This window comes from Rhipicephalus microplus, chromosome 1 (genome assembly GCF_043290135.1).
Source record: "Rhipicephalus microplus isolate Deutch F79 chromosome 1, USDA_Rmic, whole genome shotgun sequence".
In the NCBI taxonomy this organism is placed as follows: domain Eukaryota; kingdom Metazoa; phylum Arthropoda; class Arachnida; order Ixodida; family Ixodidae; genus Rhipicephalus; species Rhipicephalus microplus.
The window spans coordinates 216,242,532-216,259,587 of NC_134700.1; the positions used below are offsets into that span (position 1 = coordinate 216,242,532).

Sequence of the window (17,056 nt, forward strand, 5' to 3'; positions counted from 1 at the left end):
GTTCGGTTGTCTTTGTTTAAACTTTATTATTTGCTTTAATGACCAGCGGTTAATATATCTTGCCTGCGTGCTACATGTCTTGCCTATGTCTATTTTTTTGTTTTGTTGAAGTGGTTCGAGCGGCTTAACAGACAGTTCCCCGGGCGCCGCCATAATTTTGTCCAAGCTGCGCTGAAGAGGTGCACGTGCTCTGCAAAGACTGTGACGTCAGCATCGGAAAATGAAGGTGGCACTGCTGGCTGCTCACGCGTTAGCTGACCCTTCGCAAGACTCTTCGCAAGACCGTTCTAGACCACGCTTTCAAGCTTGCCCGTGCGAATCCTGCTGGGTGTTCTTGGCTGAGGATTGAGTGGTTTTAACCTTGCTGTATTAGAGTCCGTTTCTCTAGTTTATCTGTTTCTGAGTCTAACCCTATCCATATTGCTCATGTCGACTACTTCTCCTGGCCAGGCGCGATCCGCCTGGTCAGCGTCCCTGCCATCTAATGAATTGCCGCTAGACTCCTTTTTCCGCAGTGGTATCGGCAGCATTCCCGTGGCCCTGGTACCTACAAATGGAGGCTTCATCAGACTTACGAACCCTCAGGCGGCCCAAAAGGAACTTAAAACCGCTTCAAACCATTTCCAGATTATCACAGATGTGCGCCCATTTGGGCGAGGAGGTATCGTGTGTAGGTCGCCGGATCAGACCTGCGTGCAGGATCTTCTCCAATGCACCTCGTTTGCTGCTACCCCGATGAGTGCTTTCATTCCGCCTCACCTTGCATGTACCAAAGGCCTTGTACGGGGAGTCGACTCCAAGCTGAGTCCAGCTGAGACCCTAGACAGGCTCTCTGGAGCAGGCGTAATTTCGATTTGCCGATGTAATCGCCTAGTCGACAAAAAGAGGGTACCAACCGAATCTGTCATCGCGACATTTGTGGGCACAAAATGCCCGTCAGAAATGAAATTGTGGCCATTGATCTTTCGAGTAGAGCCCCTAGCTTCTCGTCCGATTCAGTGCAAAAACTGCTGGAGATTCGGCCACAGTGCGGGAGGATGTAAATCTAGCGTTTGTTGTAGCACCTGCGCAGAGAGCCATCCTTCAAGCAAGTGTACTGCAACAGCGGAAAAGTGTCGTCTCTGTGGGTGGAGTCACTGCGCCGACAACTCTGACTTTTCCGCTCGTTCCAAGAAGGTTCAAATTCTAGAAGTTATTGACCGCCGCCGCTGATCTCGAAGGGAAGCCATTGACATAGAGACAGGGCTTTTGGATACTTTGGCATTACAGCATGCTACACTTCCAGTATAGACTGAAATATATCAGACTATTGAAACTGCTGTGGAAAAGGCAGTGAGTAAGGCAATGAATAAACTCATATCTAACCTTTGTCACTGTTTGGTGCAAATACTTTCAAATCAGATTTGGCAAAGAGTAACGACTAGTACAGAACCTGCAGTATCAGACATTACTGGCGATGCCACTCAGCTATGCAATGTAGTGTTGGCCGAACTCTCTGCATCTGCAGACAAGGCTAAGCAGTCAGGAACACAGGTGCACCAATTGGACCAACATACGCCTCAGCCGACCACGAGTGCTGCAACAGATACGGAACTCGATATGCTAACTAATAAGCCCCTGTCGAATTGGGTTCAGGGCTGGTTGTTCAATTTGGGATGTCCACGTTGATTTAGAAAGTCGGCTTCAATTAGATAGGCTACATAACAAATATGCAGCTTTAGTTACCTTAGACATCGCTAAAGCGTGTGATACCGCAGGGCACTGTATTTTGATAGATCGATTAGAATACCTTGATTTTCCATCATACGCAGTAGCGTGGTTCACAATTTTCTTGCAGACAGAAAATTTTATTGTTTTAAAGATGAGTTTTCATGGGTTTTCATCATCTACTCATACACAAACGAGGGGAGTACCGCAAGGCTCAGTGCTTTTTCCGGTGCTATATAATTTACTAATGAGCGCCATTCCTCGTAAACGGGATATAACAACTTATGTTTATGCAGACGATATCACGTTTTTTGCAATGGCAGATAACATTCAGACCTTATATGAACGGCTGCAGACATAGCTGGCTCGATGGCAATTGCTTTCTATTTAATCCGAGTAAATGTGCCCTCCTTGTTTTGTCGCTGTAATATCCTGTGCACTTCTCGCTGTCTTACCATCATGAGGATATACCACAGGTGAAATCTGTTAAATACCTAGGAGTAATTTATCACACATCGCTTAACTGGCGACCTCATATCGAATATATCGCCGGAAAAGGTGTGCGAGCCATTGGCATATTACATAGGCTAAGCAACTACCGCATCTAGGTATGAAAAAGAGACACATGGGTAATGATATATCGCATGTACGTTCGTCCTATTTTGGAATTTGGTTGTGTACTTTTCTCTGGAGTTCCAGCCTACAAGTTGCGGCCTCTAATTCTTCTGGAAAAAGAAGCTTTGCGCGTATGCCTTGGCCTGCCCAAAACAGTTGCCAACAATGTGTTGTATCTCGAATCCAGGGTCTCTGTGCTTTCTTGTAGAATTCGCCTTCTGTCTGTTCAGACATTCTTAAGAATTTATGAATTACCATTACGACATTCAGAAACAGCCTTTGTTTCCACTCCGCAATCATTTTTTGGTGCTAGATGACCGCGATTTGACACCGCACAAATTATATTTGTGCAAAATTTGTGCCTCTAAACATACGTATATGCGACATCATGCCGAGTCGTGATAATTCATACCCTGTGGAAATTCAATTTGACGACATTTTCCCTAATAATGCCATATTACTTCCCCATAATATTTTAGATGATTTACTACAAGATCACCTGCGCAGTATTACAACGAACGTTATTACTGCTACAGACGCATCGCAATGTGACGATAAGTCAGGGTTTGGTATTTTCAGCCCGATTTTAGATTGGATTTATGCCATTCGACTACCCGCTTTCATACCCGTTTTTGTGGCTGAATTTCTGGCAGTAAGGTGCTCGCCTTACGCAAGTTAGATACAGCAATTACATCAGCTGTCATAATAACAGATTCCCTATCTCTATGTGCGACACTTTCTGTTGGTGCTGATAAGTAACAAAGGCGTTCCGTGCATTAGTGCCTGCGCATTTGAGAAAAGTCCGATTAGTTTGGGTGCCTGGACATAAAGGCTTATTTCTAAATGAAATAGCCGATTCCTTAGCTAAGTCGTCAATTAGCGAACCGATTCTACCGCACTGTCCATCATCCGCTTATGTGACTGCTGCTAGATCCCGTAGACGTACGCTTATGGAAGTCTTTAGAGGTACAGCACTAACAAACTCTACAAAATATCGCAATTTATTATATCCCTGGCGAATAGACTTTTGTCGCACTCGTAAACAAGAAGTAGTTAGCACAAGGCTGCGTTGCCGGGTACCAAATCTAAATTTCTATAAACACAGGTCTGATCAGGCACCTTCGCCACTGTGCGCGTTCTGTGATGAACTGGAAACAATAGATCATTTTTTTTACCTGCAGGTGGTTTAACACATTACGAAAAACTCGTTTAGAAATACCTTTACGTGGTATTGGCATGGACTTATCTGTGCCTGTCATTTTGTCTTTTGGAGCTTCCATTTCTGGGTTCTCTAATGCGACAGTATGCGCGGCCGTCCGGAACTATATTGATGAAACTAATAGGTTGACTGATTAATCCGTTTCATTATTCTAATACGTCTACAAAATTATATACGTATAAAAATCAGATTATTGCTCTATTCTAAGAATAAATTCGTTTCTTTATTTAAATAATTGTACGCAACACATTAAGCACCACACTTTCCTAGGTTACCGGTAATCTTTGTATTATATCTCCATTATTCTAAATCTGACCAATAATTTTCAAAACCACCTGATTCTTGGCCAATCCCCCGTAGTGGGTATGCGCCACGATAATAGGTGAACAACAACAACAACAACAACAACAACAACAACAACAACAACAACAACAACAACAACAACAACAACAACAACAACAACAACAACAACAACATGCCAGCCTTTGTACTCCCGCACGCAGCTCGATCACGTGGCTAGAAAACCTTTCGAACCCTTATAACATGGCGGCGCCCATCAACAGGGCTTAGCGTCACTCAGTGACTCTAGAACGTGCATGCAGTTGTTAGAGGTGTGCGCCGACTGGTCGGCGCGCCGCCGCCAAGAGTTTTCACCGCGCCGCCGCCGCCGACGCGAACTGATCGGCGCGCCGCCGCCGCCGATGATTTTCATCGGCGCAATCGGCGCGCCATTTATGCGCCAATACTGACTTTTCACAGATTTGTCTTTTTCTTTTTCATCTTAATTTACAGCTTCGTTTCACATTTTATGTAGCCAGTAAAAACCAGGCTTCTTAGTTATCTTCATCCAGCTTCAGAGACCGAGAGTACCACTATGAACAGCGGCACAAGTTCTGCGGCCGCTGCATGAAATGATATATTGGACAAATTGACAAAAAATAAATGTAACAGTTACAGTAAAGCATAGATGATGCCATCTTAGGCTTAAAAGCAATTTTTGCTGGTTTTCTATGTCGTAATTAGCGATGATTATGGTCATACGACGTTGAATGTACTGGCCCAGCGTGTTGATGCGTGCGAGTTCACCGTAGCACTATTCGAATATTCATATGGATGCAAAACGGCGTCATTATTGGTCCAAGATGGCAGCCTATGATCGTGCCCGAAACAGGGCGTATATACGGAAGAAATGAAGTAGTAGCAGTGCAGCACGAATGCAGTGCGTTAGGTGAAGAACTACACAAAGCCCCGAAGGATGAAATTGAAAGGGAGAAGTTTAATAGAGATTAAAAGCGTCGAGGCATAATACATGCTCGAACCTACTGAGGGTATATCATCACCGGTCCGTGGTGTTAAAGTTGATGATTTTCGAGGATGACCACTCATATGCAGCGTCTCAACATGCCGCAGAAAATATTCACCACCTGTTTTATTCTTTAACCTGCGTTGGTACCGGCCTTTTCAGGCATCAGATATCCGGGATGAAGATGCCAAGGCAGCTGTAAGATGGCAAGAGAGAGAAAGGAAGGCTGGGGGATCAACCAGATCTTGACATCCAGTTTGCTGCCCAGCACTGGGGGTGGAGAAATAGGGGCAAGAAAGGGGGTGTAGAGAGACAGAAAAGAAAACGCATGTGCACTCAGGAGTAGGATGGCAAACTTAATAGAGGATTTATTACATTCTGTACAAACAGGGCGAGAGATCTCTTGCGAATGAGCTGGGTGGCTCATTATAAAGTGTGCGTTTTGACTAAATCAGGGAATGGGTCCAGAATGCGCTGTTGAATCACGGGACACCCTTATCATTTCTAACGGTGCCGCTCACACTCGCTCAAGTCAACGTCTTTGATTGGGGCGTGGTCACCACACTGCACCTGTTACGCCAAGAAACCATTGTGGTCGTCTCGTCGAACGATTTATGGTGTCGGAATGCCACCTCACTTCCCGGCTAAGATGGACAAAACACGGCGGACAGCAGGCTGGCAGCCCTTTGGTGACTTGTTTGATGAACAAAGAACACCTCTCTCCCCCGTCGGCCCAGGCACCGCGCGTAACAACGCTATCCAGTGGTGAGCAGAGGCGCATTAAGCTTGTCTGAGGCCACCAGTTTTAAAAAGAACAAAATAAAATTTAAAAAACTCGCCAGCAGAAAATTTACAAGAGACGGCTGGATTCGTCAATAATGCGGAGACAGACACTTAAGCGGCATGTCATATATGACGTAGTCCAGCAAACAAATTTTCATCACGTAACTTCAACGGACCTACTGGCACTGGGAAAGATGAATAATAATTGTTGCGGGCAGTGGTGATGTACTTCTGTTGCGAAGGTAATGCTCAGAATCAACCAAATAAATCTTAACATTATATTCAGGTCTTGATAAACAGTAAGTAAAGTTAGAAAGCTCCTCAGGTGGCCAATTAATAAATTATTTCACCATACATTATGGTGAAGTTCATTGCAAATAAATAATGCAACCGCTGTTTATTTGATATTAAATGACGTGGCCGTAATCAACGGTGTGTCTTCGCTATAAAAACTGGAACGTTATATGCGGACACGAGCGGGCGAATGCAGCGGAGAACGAATATGTCACGTAATAAAAGCGATGTGATGTTGCACATTTTCGCCTGTACAACTCCGTGCCCTTTTGCTTGCTCGTGATGTATTCGAAGGAGCTAGCCAATTCTCGGGTAGAAGTCGAGCAGAGTAGCCGGGGCTGATAAGAGGATCGTTTATATACAGTATTTACACACTAAAGGTAGCGTAATACTATATGTTGATGGTAGCATCATGGAAGCTTGATGGGATCTTCTCAGAGCTGTATCAGAGCGTCTCTGTGCTCGTGTTTTAAGCCCTGGTCTTCCTAAAATTCTCTGCAGGAGAAAACAATGGACAGTTTGCAATAATTTGCAAGGCAGCTTTTCTGTAAGGTTAGTTTTTCAAAACTCTCGTTCACAGACTGCTTTTCTCGCTCATTTCACTTTTGCCATTCCCCTTTTTGAGATCTTGTTGTACTCGCGTGCCTTCGCTGGAATTTGGAGAGGTGACATTTTGTAGTACTCGCGGGCTCAAAATGAGAAAGAAAAGCAGTCTGTGAACGAGAGTTTTTGGTTGGAAAACAAACCTTACAGGAAAGCCACCGTGCAGATCACTGTAAACTGACAGACTGCATGCCCATTCAGTTCAGGGCAGTTCGAAAAAATAGACTTCTCCCTCTTTGTAAACAGTGTGACGTCACTGCGGGCACCCCGCCCCCTACACCCTCTCTCGAAACAGGTGCTGGTTGGCAAGAAAGTTCCTCCGGTGGCATCTTTATGCATAGCAGAGCTGCTTGGCTGCATTCTTTCGACAGAAATTTCTACATAGCTATGTTCTAAAGTCACAGCTTTTGAAAGAAGGGGGTGGCTGAAGGGTTACTGCCCAGAGTGTGTAAATTTGCTCATCACAGTTGGATGGACGGAGAAACTGTTTAGAGTACTGAGAGACGCGACTAACATGCAGTGGGCTTCACCCACGTAGATGATAGCCATAAAAAAAATCTGATATTTTTTGAAAGCAAACCTTTTGAATGTACACGATTACTGGCACTTTGAGAAATATTTGCATGGCATGGCTGTAAACTTACTCAATTTCCATCGTGGCATGTGCAATACGAGGTACAGCATTGGCAGATGCATGGTTTTGAGCTGCTGTGCGCAAAGTCACGGATAATATTCTCACTCATTGCCCAAAAGTCTCATCGGAGATGAATGAAAAAAAAAAAAAACACCACCACTTCTTTCTGTTGGTTAGGTTGAGGTTAACATATCCTCGTGAAAATCAAAGTGAAGTTCTGCCTCTGCGTTTCTCAATAACCTAGTGAAAATTCATGTTATGTAAAACCCGACATCTTGATATTATATATAATATTATTCGGCACAGCTACCTTGCTGCATTTGACACCTATAACGTGTTTTCGTACCTATCGCTCCTTTAGGCCTGATACACAAACTTCTAACGCGCGTTTTCACTTCATAAGGATCGAGTCGTAAAAGTACAAAGTAAATGAGAAACCAAAATATCCGCTGTTTTTATTAACACGTATCAGGTATCCGATATTACAAGTTATAGCCGTGGTGAAGCATATATGCAGATTCGACAACGCTACAACATGCTTATAGCTCATGCGTAGTCGTACGTATATATCACCAGGAGATCATGCACTTTTATTTTTCTGCGAGCCGTGCATACGTTGAGATGTACCCACTCGCGGATAATCGCGGCAAATGCATGTTTGCCTTGACTAAAATGTGAGATCGTAAAGTTATATCGACAATCTGATACTGAAACCAGCCCACAATAAATACCTGTGTTTTCGCAAACAGGACGCATCGCATTATTCACACTGCACACACCATGCACAACATTCCCATTGATTTATTTGTGGGGTTTAACGTCCCAAAACCACCATATGATTATGAGAGACGCCGTAGTGGAGGGCTCCGGAAATTTCGACCACCTGGGGTTCTTTAACGTGCGCCCAAATCTATGCACAACATTCCCAATTTTTTGCGTCTGTAAAGATGAACCAATATTGTCGATGCCTTTTAACGCACACTACACGCCACCGTCAACGCTGCACATTTTCAAAGAAGATGCCGCTGTTCCTCGCACAGACCGCCACGTGTGTTCACTTCTCGTAGATAAACAGCCAGCCGGCCAGCGTGGCGAACATTTCATCACGCACTTTATCACACACCTAGATGTTCTCCGACACATGCCACAGCTAATGCTGCCACTGTGAGATGAAGATTACGCTTTCAAAAAGAAAAAAAAAATTGCCCCAAGCCTCGAGCGACTGCACCCACACAGGCACCGGCAGGAATGTTTTGCCGCCTTGCACGTGCCGCCTTGCACGTGCCGGTGACGCCTTGCACGTGCCGGTGACGCCTTGCACGTGCACCGGTGACGTCGCGCGGTGACGTACCGAAATGGGGGGGGGGGGTTGTGGTTAGAAGAAGGCGCCTAATTTCTGCAGCCCAGCAGGAAGCGCAGGGCGCAGCGAATAAGGATAAAAGAACGAGAGAGGGAGAAAGCAAGAAAAAGTCAAATACTGTCTTCTTTTCAACCCAGGAAAGAGAGAGAATGCACGTTCAGTTCGCCACACGGCGAGAGAGAAACACAACGTAGGTCACAGTGCAATAATACGCACAACACAGCACAGTGCAATAACATTGCATCGCACGTGCAGAATAGGGTCTGCAGTGCTAGGCAGGCTACGGCTTGAGGGAATGGAAGAGTTGCAAGCACCACAGAGTGTGGGAAACATACCTGACGACGGATCCCAAGCGCGTCTCGTGGCACGTCGAACAAATCAAGCAGCCTCGATTTCAAACAGCTCTTCCTAGGCCGTCGTCAGTCAGGCGTGTCCAAAGAGTTTTTGACGAGGGGAGCCAACAGCCCTAAAGAATTCGAAGTATGACTTTCGTGGTGTCACCACTTTGGGCACACCTCAAGAGCGTTGATGCGGAACAAATCAGGGTAGGCTTAGCTGCAATCGTCCCCCGCGTCCAAGCGGCGCTCAGCCAGGGAGGCCGATCTTAACATCTACAGACACACGCACACAAGCACGCACAGTTTCACTCCGATAGGAAATTGGTAGTAATCGCAATGACGTACGTAACGTGCATCTGCTTTAAAAAGGCGTGCAGTGTATGCGATAGCTTCTTTTCTTTGAAAGTCTTGTGATTCTAGTATATTTTTATTATATAGCCGAGGTATGAGGTGGTTGTTAGTCGCATTTATTTGGGTTAAAGTACTACAAATACTTACTCGCCGCGCATGACTTCTAGAAATGATACTCCAAGAAAAAGGAAATCGCTCCAACATTTTTTAAACTAAGTTCGCGCGTGGGAGTACTTGTTCTCTGTCGGGCTTTTCCATGGTTCATGAGTGTTAAGCCCCGCTGCCGCTTCTATAGAATGGTGTACAATAAGCCATATCAACGCAGTGACAGGAATTTCTACAGACTACCAAGCATTCGATCACCAGGCATTTTCAATCCGACATATTTTGATTAAAAGAAGCGACATATTTTTGCTGAAAACCCGGTTTATGCACTGGGGCCCGGTGCACAGATGTTGCATGTTGCATCTCTTGATCATCGCGAGCGCGAAGACGGCAAGTAAAAGCCTCTGTGCTATTTTCTGTACGTACAGTGTAACGAAACCCTCTAGTCTTGATAGTGTTGGGTTAAACCATGCACTTTCCCCATTGCTATTTTTCATCATGGCGTTTGTCTATTAACTGAGTGGGGCTATGTGGAGCACGCGGCAGTATAGCGCCGATCTGCTATTTGGGGCTGGTACAAAAAGAAAACTAGCTTGTATCTCTTTTTCAATGAGTCCTTCAATTAACCCTATTCTAGGGGCTGCATAGAAGACTATACGCCTGACACACTTGGAAAAGTAAAGGACATTGTAAGAGACCACTTCTGCTAATTGAAGGACTTGTAGACCATCACCATCTAGACTGTGGTGTTCTGCAGAAAGATGTTGAGCCAATGACGCGCCGCATTAGGTTCTAAATTTAACATTGATGTGTCCAGACATAAATATACTAACAGCGCATTTGGTAGCAGCCTGCCCTGTGTACCGACAGTAAGTTTTTTCAAAAAAGCTTTTTTTTTTGTTTTTAGTGAGTGAAATAATTTTGAATTGGCGTTCTACTGATTCCAGTCCTCGCATGTGTTCATATGAAGGTGGTTGATTTATACTTTAAGCAATGCGTCCTAGCATTAAGTGCAAGCTGAGCAGACGCGAGAAACATCTAGACAGCATATCCAGCTCTCTAAGTACTTATTCAAATTATTTCCATGCAAGTATTAGCTTTAGTCAACGAGGCATTCGAATACTTCAAGAGTGCATGCACCTCGTGGATATCTTGTGACACTGTGAAATGATACCGACGTGTCAAGCACCTCGTTAATTACACCCGATGATTTATAAATTGATACAGCACAAGGATCATGCAAATAATCCGCGAAAATAAAAAGGTATGCTTCGCGGCGAATAAGTTGCAATTATAAACCAACACATGATTAATGGTTAATTAAACATGGTCCCTCAAATACTATTCAGTTAGTTCATAACAGTGACTTTTCTGCCATGCAACGTTTTTTTTAAGGATTCTTTGCTTTTATCGCACAGGTTGGTATCACTTCCCGGTAAGCGGAGAGCAGCATCTGGGTAGGGTTCGCATTTATTATTGACTAAAGCTATAATAATGTGGCACTCGAAATGCCGCAAATCAAAATGACGAACTTCTGTAATGCCGAAATTTAGAACACCGAAAAATCAAAAAGCCGATTATAGATGATACCGAAAGTGTAAGATGTCAAAAAATCAAAACACCTAACTATCTAAACGCCGAAATATCAAAATGTCTGCGTCACCTAGCTATACTGGAAGATGAAGCACCTAGCTGAATTGGAGGTTACGCCAGCACACTCGTTCGCCCTCATTTCCAGTTGTCCCTTTACGTTTTTCTCAAGCCTTCACAGAAATAGCAAACTATAAACTTTTCCACCTCCAATCGCACATCAGAGTGATTTCTTGCTTATCGCAAACAGCTTGTGTGCAATTCATTGTCGAAAACTTGAAACGTTGTCATTGTACGGGTTGCCCAGAGCAGCATCAATCAATTTTGCGTAACCCTTGTTTCTTGCTCTGAAAGCGGCGGGGTTGTCGCTCCCTTGACGATGCCTTTGAGTCTGGCTTGCTTCCTCTTCATGGTAGCAATAAGTCGAAAGTGCATGGCTGTCGTAGATCACTTTCTTCGAGATTGCCATGCGAGTACCTTAAGGTTGGTAGTCACTCTGGCGTTGCAGTCTCCTCACTTCTCGCACCTCCAATAGTGCCTAGATTACACCTTATTGTCAAACACATGAACATAATCACAACTGCAACAAAGTATTGGCTATCCTTTTTGGGAACACACCCCGCCACATCTTCGTCCATTTCTTTCCGAATCGGGGGTATTCGCGTGCATGGTTCAAGGAATTTTCGGCGATACGTCTTTTCAATATTTTGATTTTCCAGCATTCGTTGTTTTAGGTGTTTCGATACTATGGCATTTCAAATTTTCAGCTTTTTGACATTCGACCTTTTAATAAATCGGCGTCTTGATTTTCGACATTTTGATAGGGATCCAAGCTAATACTCTCTCATAAATCACTTCAATTAGCCTGAACAAAGCTTAATATGTTCTCTAAATGCTCCTCGCTTCCACGCAGCGTGTACTTCATGCTAGGATCCATTGTTACACGTGCAAGCACACAGATAACTTAGATAAGCCGAATATACCTAGTGAACAATTATCTCACCTAAAACAAAAAGTAAACAAAAACTGCCGGTCAGTACGCAATGAAAATCACTACTAAATCGACAGTTCAGTATATTTTTACCTGGAACACGTCAATGTTAAACTTACGACCACTCATGAGCAAAAAAAAAAAAAATCTTTTTTAGCAAATTTTGACGCCAGTTGTCCACACTATTTTGCATTACGTGCGTTTAAAATTATTTTTCGCCTACAGGAAAACTACTTGACCATTCGTTATTACAATCTATTTCATTTCACTATTATCTGCCTATGGAAAAAATCTTCAATATGAGCCATGTTTCGCTTCCTTAAGGCAGCAATAAACACCCATGAAAGGATTCGTAAAATTATTTTCAAGTTAAAAGGACCCCCTGTTCAATTGAACAAACTTTTCTCTATTTTAATATAGGAGTGAGTTAGTAAAAATTTTATTGAGAATGTCGAACGGATTTTTGGCAATACACTTTACGATTCAAGCTTCAAGCTTTCCGAAAACAATTCGCATGCGTCTTAAGGTACTAAAAAATGTATGTCAAGAAACATTTCAGGGGAAAATCCTTTGCTCTATAAATAGATGATCCTCAGTTTTTTAAAGCTAATCTCTAATGGTCAAGCGCCAAGGTTTGGAGAGATGGCGTTGAATAGCCCAGTGATAACACTTGCCACATGAATCTGTTTGTTTGCTCTAGATTGAGGTATAAAGTTAATTTTCACTTGGAGCCCCACGTGGTGTAAATTTCGTCTCATGTGGACTCAAATTACGATTTTCTTAACCCCGTGTTTTTTCTCAAAAAACAAAAAAAAAATAATCCTCTAAAATAATATGCATAATATACCCTCCCCAGAGCAAGCATTTTCTTACTCAGGTATTTATGCATAGCGCAACAACACAAAAAAATTAATCAGGGGCAGCGTCAGGATTATTTTACAAGTGGGGCACTCATTATAAGTGAGTTCCTGAAGGGTGGGCAGAGAGGCAGGGAACTTAGCCATTGTGTTGTGGCTATGCTCTCTCTTGTGTGTGTGTGTGTGGGGGGGGGGCAGTGGGGGCGAGTAAAAATTGAGGGGGGGGGGGGGGGCTCCAGCTTTCCGTGCCGACCCCTTGCGCCGCTACCTGGAAAAAATGCAAATAGAACATTTCGTCAAGGTTTCTGGGTGCGTGTATGACAGAAAAGTAACAGCAATATTGTTCGGCTTTTAAAACCTGGAACAAACGATTTTGCTTAATATCAAAACCGAATTCGCCATTCAAATGAGCAAGGTTATAGTAAATTTCGCAAACAACAATCAGACTACACTCTGCGAAACACAAAAAAGAGTGCACGTATGGCATAGGTTGGCAAAATAAATGGAACTCATTCAGACTAACTCAATAACCATATATAAAAATATTTTGCTTTGGACTCACTCGGACTGAGACTAACTTGGGAGATGTCGTGGGAAGGAGGAGGGACAATTGCAAGTTTGTGGCACCAGATGTGCCTTGCAGACGCGCAAGTCTAGAAAAATCACGAAGGGGGACACACATCTTGCAATAGCAGCCATTTTGTTTTAATATTTTGCAGGTTTTGTTTTTGTTTATATAAGAATTATATCATGCCTAGAAATCAAATTGACAAACGAACGTAGGTTCCCGGCACTCGTAATTGCATTCTTCTATTGAATCTTTTCCAGAACCAGTCGAGAGTGGCAGTTGCGATTTCAATTGTCTCACACAGCTGATGGGTATTGAGCACGTGTACACGCTACAAAAAAAAAAAAGCATTAAAAAGTTGAATGTTTTATACATACTTCTAGCCACCATACACTTATCGGCTTCCTCCGTGCTTATCGGTTTTACATGTCTTACTGCATGGCTGGTTGCGTAGACTGAAGGCTGATGAGATTGCTGAAGAGAGCGGCTTAATTGTTGGGCAAGTTGGTACAGCACCATTGTAGAATTTAGCACAAAAAACAGGGAGGAAACAGGGCGCTGTAATAATGTCATATTTTTACACAGTGGTTTATGTGGTGACCAGACCACGTTTCCCTCAGCTTGCATGCCGTATTATCTCCACTTGCTGATGACGCCATTGCGATGGTTGCGATGGCAACAACAAATGCGGTGCCTGAATAGCGACCCGCACGTACAAGAGGAGGCAGCTTGTGAACACTCGTGAACGGCCAAGACTACGCTGCTTCCTTGTTGCGATGCTGTTCATATCAACGCTTTTGCAACAACAAAAAACAAACAAATAAAAAACAAACCGCGTCGTCATCGATGTCAAATATCTCTGTCTCTTAAATCCTCGAATGAAAACAATGCATCCTAATTGAGGCGCCATTTTAAAATAATAATATCAAATACATTTTTATTTGCATAAATTTTGAATTTAAAAGCTTACTATTGTGGAGGCAATTGTGAATAATTTTTTTCTTCTTTAAATGTCAACACAGCCATGTTTAGCGAAAAAGGAAGTCAAAGTTGGGCACACTGCGCATCTTTTTTACCAATATTTTTCACTCGCACATGGCAATCGCTGTAAGTTCCTGCGTTTGTTGACGGTGCTGACAGTCGAACATTTATGTTTACCACATTTCTCCGTTCATCTGCGTTATAAAGTGCTCGCAGAACTCTGAAGTAGTTCGACTACATCTTTACAGCAACTGTGCCGTGTTGTCACTGGTTTTTTTGGCAAGTACCGACGAATGTCTTCGGTCTTTCTTTGTTAGTGCCTGTGCTGTCTCGTTGTTGACTTCGTAACACGAAGGATTGAGTGACCCGCCAGTGCAATGAAGGCAAACAGGCCAGATGCCAGCAAAGGTCATGGTGGCTGGGGCGGTAAGTTACATATATTGCATGGTTACATCGCGCTGTAAATTTTTCTGTATGCATCCGTTTATCCTAGAACATGGGTATGAATGTCTATGCGCTGCGCTTTCTGCAGACCAGCGGCAGCAGAAAGGTCCGAGACCAGATCAGGTCGGCAAACGAAAAGTGTTTATTGGAAACATTGGTGCTGAAGCTAGAGAGGTAACGTGGAATTGTCGTCCATCTTAATAAATTTGCCGAAATTCGCGGCAAAACTGTCACCCTTTGGGTTTGCTGTATTACAGGAAGACATTCGTCGGGTTTTCGAGAAATACACGGTGGAAAACGTCAACATGAGGTTCGAAGGAGAGCGGAAAGCGTGAGTATCAACCATGCATTTAATTTGGAGACAGAATGTCGCGTACATACAGCGGCCGTTGCTTCGTTTTGCGGGCGTATATTGACAGTATGAAACAAGTGAACTGCCTATATGGCACTGAATAGCCTGTAGTTGAAGGAGCAGTCGGGCCACCGAAATAACAAACGAATTCCCAAGCTTGTGCAAAATTTCCACTGCTTCCATAATAATAAAAAACCGAAAGTGCGGCATTTGAAAACACTAAAATCGCCAAAACGTTACGTGCCCTTTAACAGGGCAGAAAAGTAAGATGCTACATTTGAAGCCAAAGTTTAGTAAAGCTCACTTCGTGTGACTGTGGCTGATGAATATCTGATGACTTTTTTTGTTTCCGGGATTTTCGCGTGTAAACACACGTGGCGTTAAAAACTGAAAATTGTCCAGCATGGTCTTTTCGCCATGCAAGCAAGAGTGGATGAAGACGGTCATTGCATAATAATAATGATAATATCTGGGGTTTTACATCACAAAATCGCCACATGATTTTGAGAGACGCCGTAGTGAAGGGCTTTGGAAATTTTGACCATCTGGTGTTTTTAACATGCACTGACATTGCACAGTACAGGAGTCTCTGCCATTTCTCCTCCATCGAAATGCAACCCCAACAGCCAGGATCGAAACCAGGACTTTTCAGTCAGCAGCCGAGCTAACCCTAGCCAGTGTTCCACCAAGGCGTGGAAGCTCATTGCATGGGAGAACATCGGAGAGGGCTTGAAAGGGAGGCAGGTTATTATAGTGCTCAAACAAATTTAGGCACATTCTCTTTAAGTATGTTTTGGCTTAATACTGGACTATATATTGGCTTAATACTGGACTATACTGGCGATAAGCATCTTCACGATACTGCTAAGATAAATGGTAGAGAAAGAAAGGTACGGAGGTCAACCAGTCCAGGATAACCAGTTTGCTACCCTACACGTGGGAAAAGGATGGGGTGATTGAAAGATGGAGAGGAAAGGGACAGAAAGACAGCACATCACACACAATGGATTTGGCTTGCTGATGTGCTTTTTATTTGACCTCAACTTGTGCGCTGCAGTAAGTCAGCTTCTTCGACTTTAGTTGCACTTTTTGCAAAAGCAATGACGAAAATCAGTGGCAGCTCAGTTTGTTGTATAGGTTATGTGGAAAATGTCTGCCTATCCCGGAGAGCCTGACAGCCACACCATAACCCACACAGCATGAACTGTGGCAATATTTTGGTGGACAAACCAGTTGCTCCTGTTGCACTATTTTGTTAATTTTTACCGCCTCCAGTCATGATGGCCTGAATATTTCCAAGTAAAGTTGCTTATTCACAGTGTCCTGCAGCAAGACATTTCCACTTGCAATTCCACAAACTCCGTAGAGCAAAAAAAAAAAAAAAGCACAGATTGGCTTTTTTACATAAAGGCTTTTGTGCTTGTGTGCGTGCATGCACTTTCTGTCTTGTTGCACAAAGTATCTTCAGCTCTGTTGAAAGGTTTCAGGGTCATACCCATAGCAGCAGTTTTTGTCACCTGTGACTATTTTTGAAAAAGGGGCACTGGTCACTTTTGGTGTAATGTTTAAATTTCTTGTGCAGAATAAAAAATATTGTCCTTGTTTTGTTTTTTGTCCTGTCTGAGCAGGCAGCCAACAAATATTGAGGCAATGCCTCTTCAGTGTTCACTCACCTAAGCCCACAAATGTGGCCATTAGCTTTTGAAATCTTGTAACTTGTGTAAAGACAATTCTTGGCAAATTAAGCGATGGATAAGTTGAGGGCAATCGTTAGCATTAGTTTTTCCTCATAAAAATACAAATGGCACTAGAAATGTTATACATAGCCCAGCACTAACTCTCTATCTATAGTTTATCATACTTGATGTTTTTTTTATTTCACAGAAGAGCTGTAAATTGAACACCCACTTGATTTGTGGTGTCTCTCCATGTCTAGCTATGAGCAGAAAAAAAAAGTGACT

At 43.4% G+C, this 17,056-nt stretch overlaps 1 protein-coding gene across 3 annotated transcripts in view; it reads left to right on the top strand.

The window, feature by feature from the left end:
* Nucleotides 1-14,361: 14,361 nt before the first annotated feature.
* LOC142807557 (uncharacterized) overlaps nt 14,362-17,056 on the top strand; it is a 67,769-nt gene continuing 65,074 nt past the window's right edge. For 2 of the 3 annotated variants that reach the window (XM_075891359.1, XM_075891361.1), the window contains exons 1-3: nt 14,375-14,725; nt 14,832-14,917; nt 15,001-15,074. In XM_075891359.1, coding sequence (XP_075747474.1) covers nt 14,677-14,725; nt 14,832-14,917; nt 15,001-15,074 — 209 coding nt within the window. In that variant the 5' untranslated portion in view covers nt 14,375-14,676. Of the gene's footprint in view, nt 14,726-14,831; nt 14,918-15,000; nt 15,075-17,056 lie in introns of all 3 variants that reach the window. The other variant, XM_075891360.1, reaches the window with a different exon arrangement.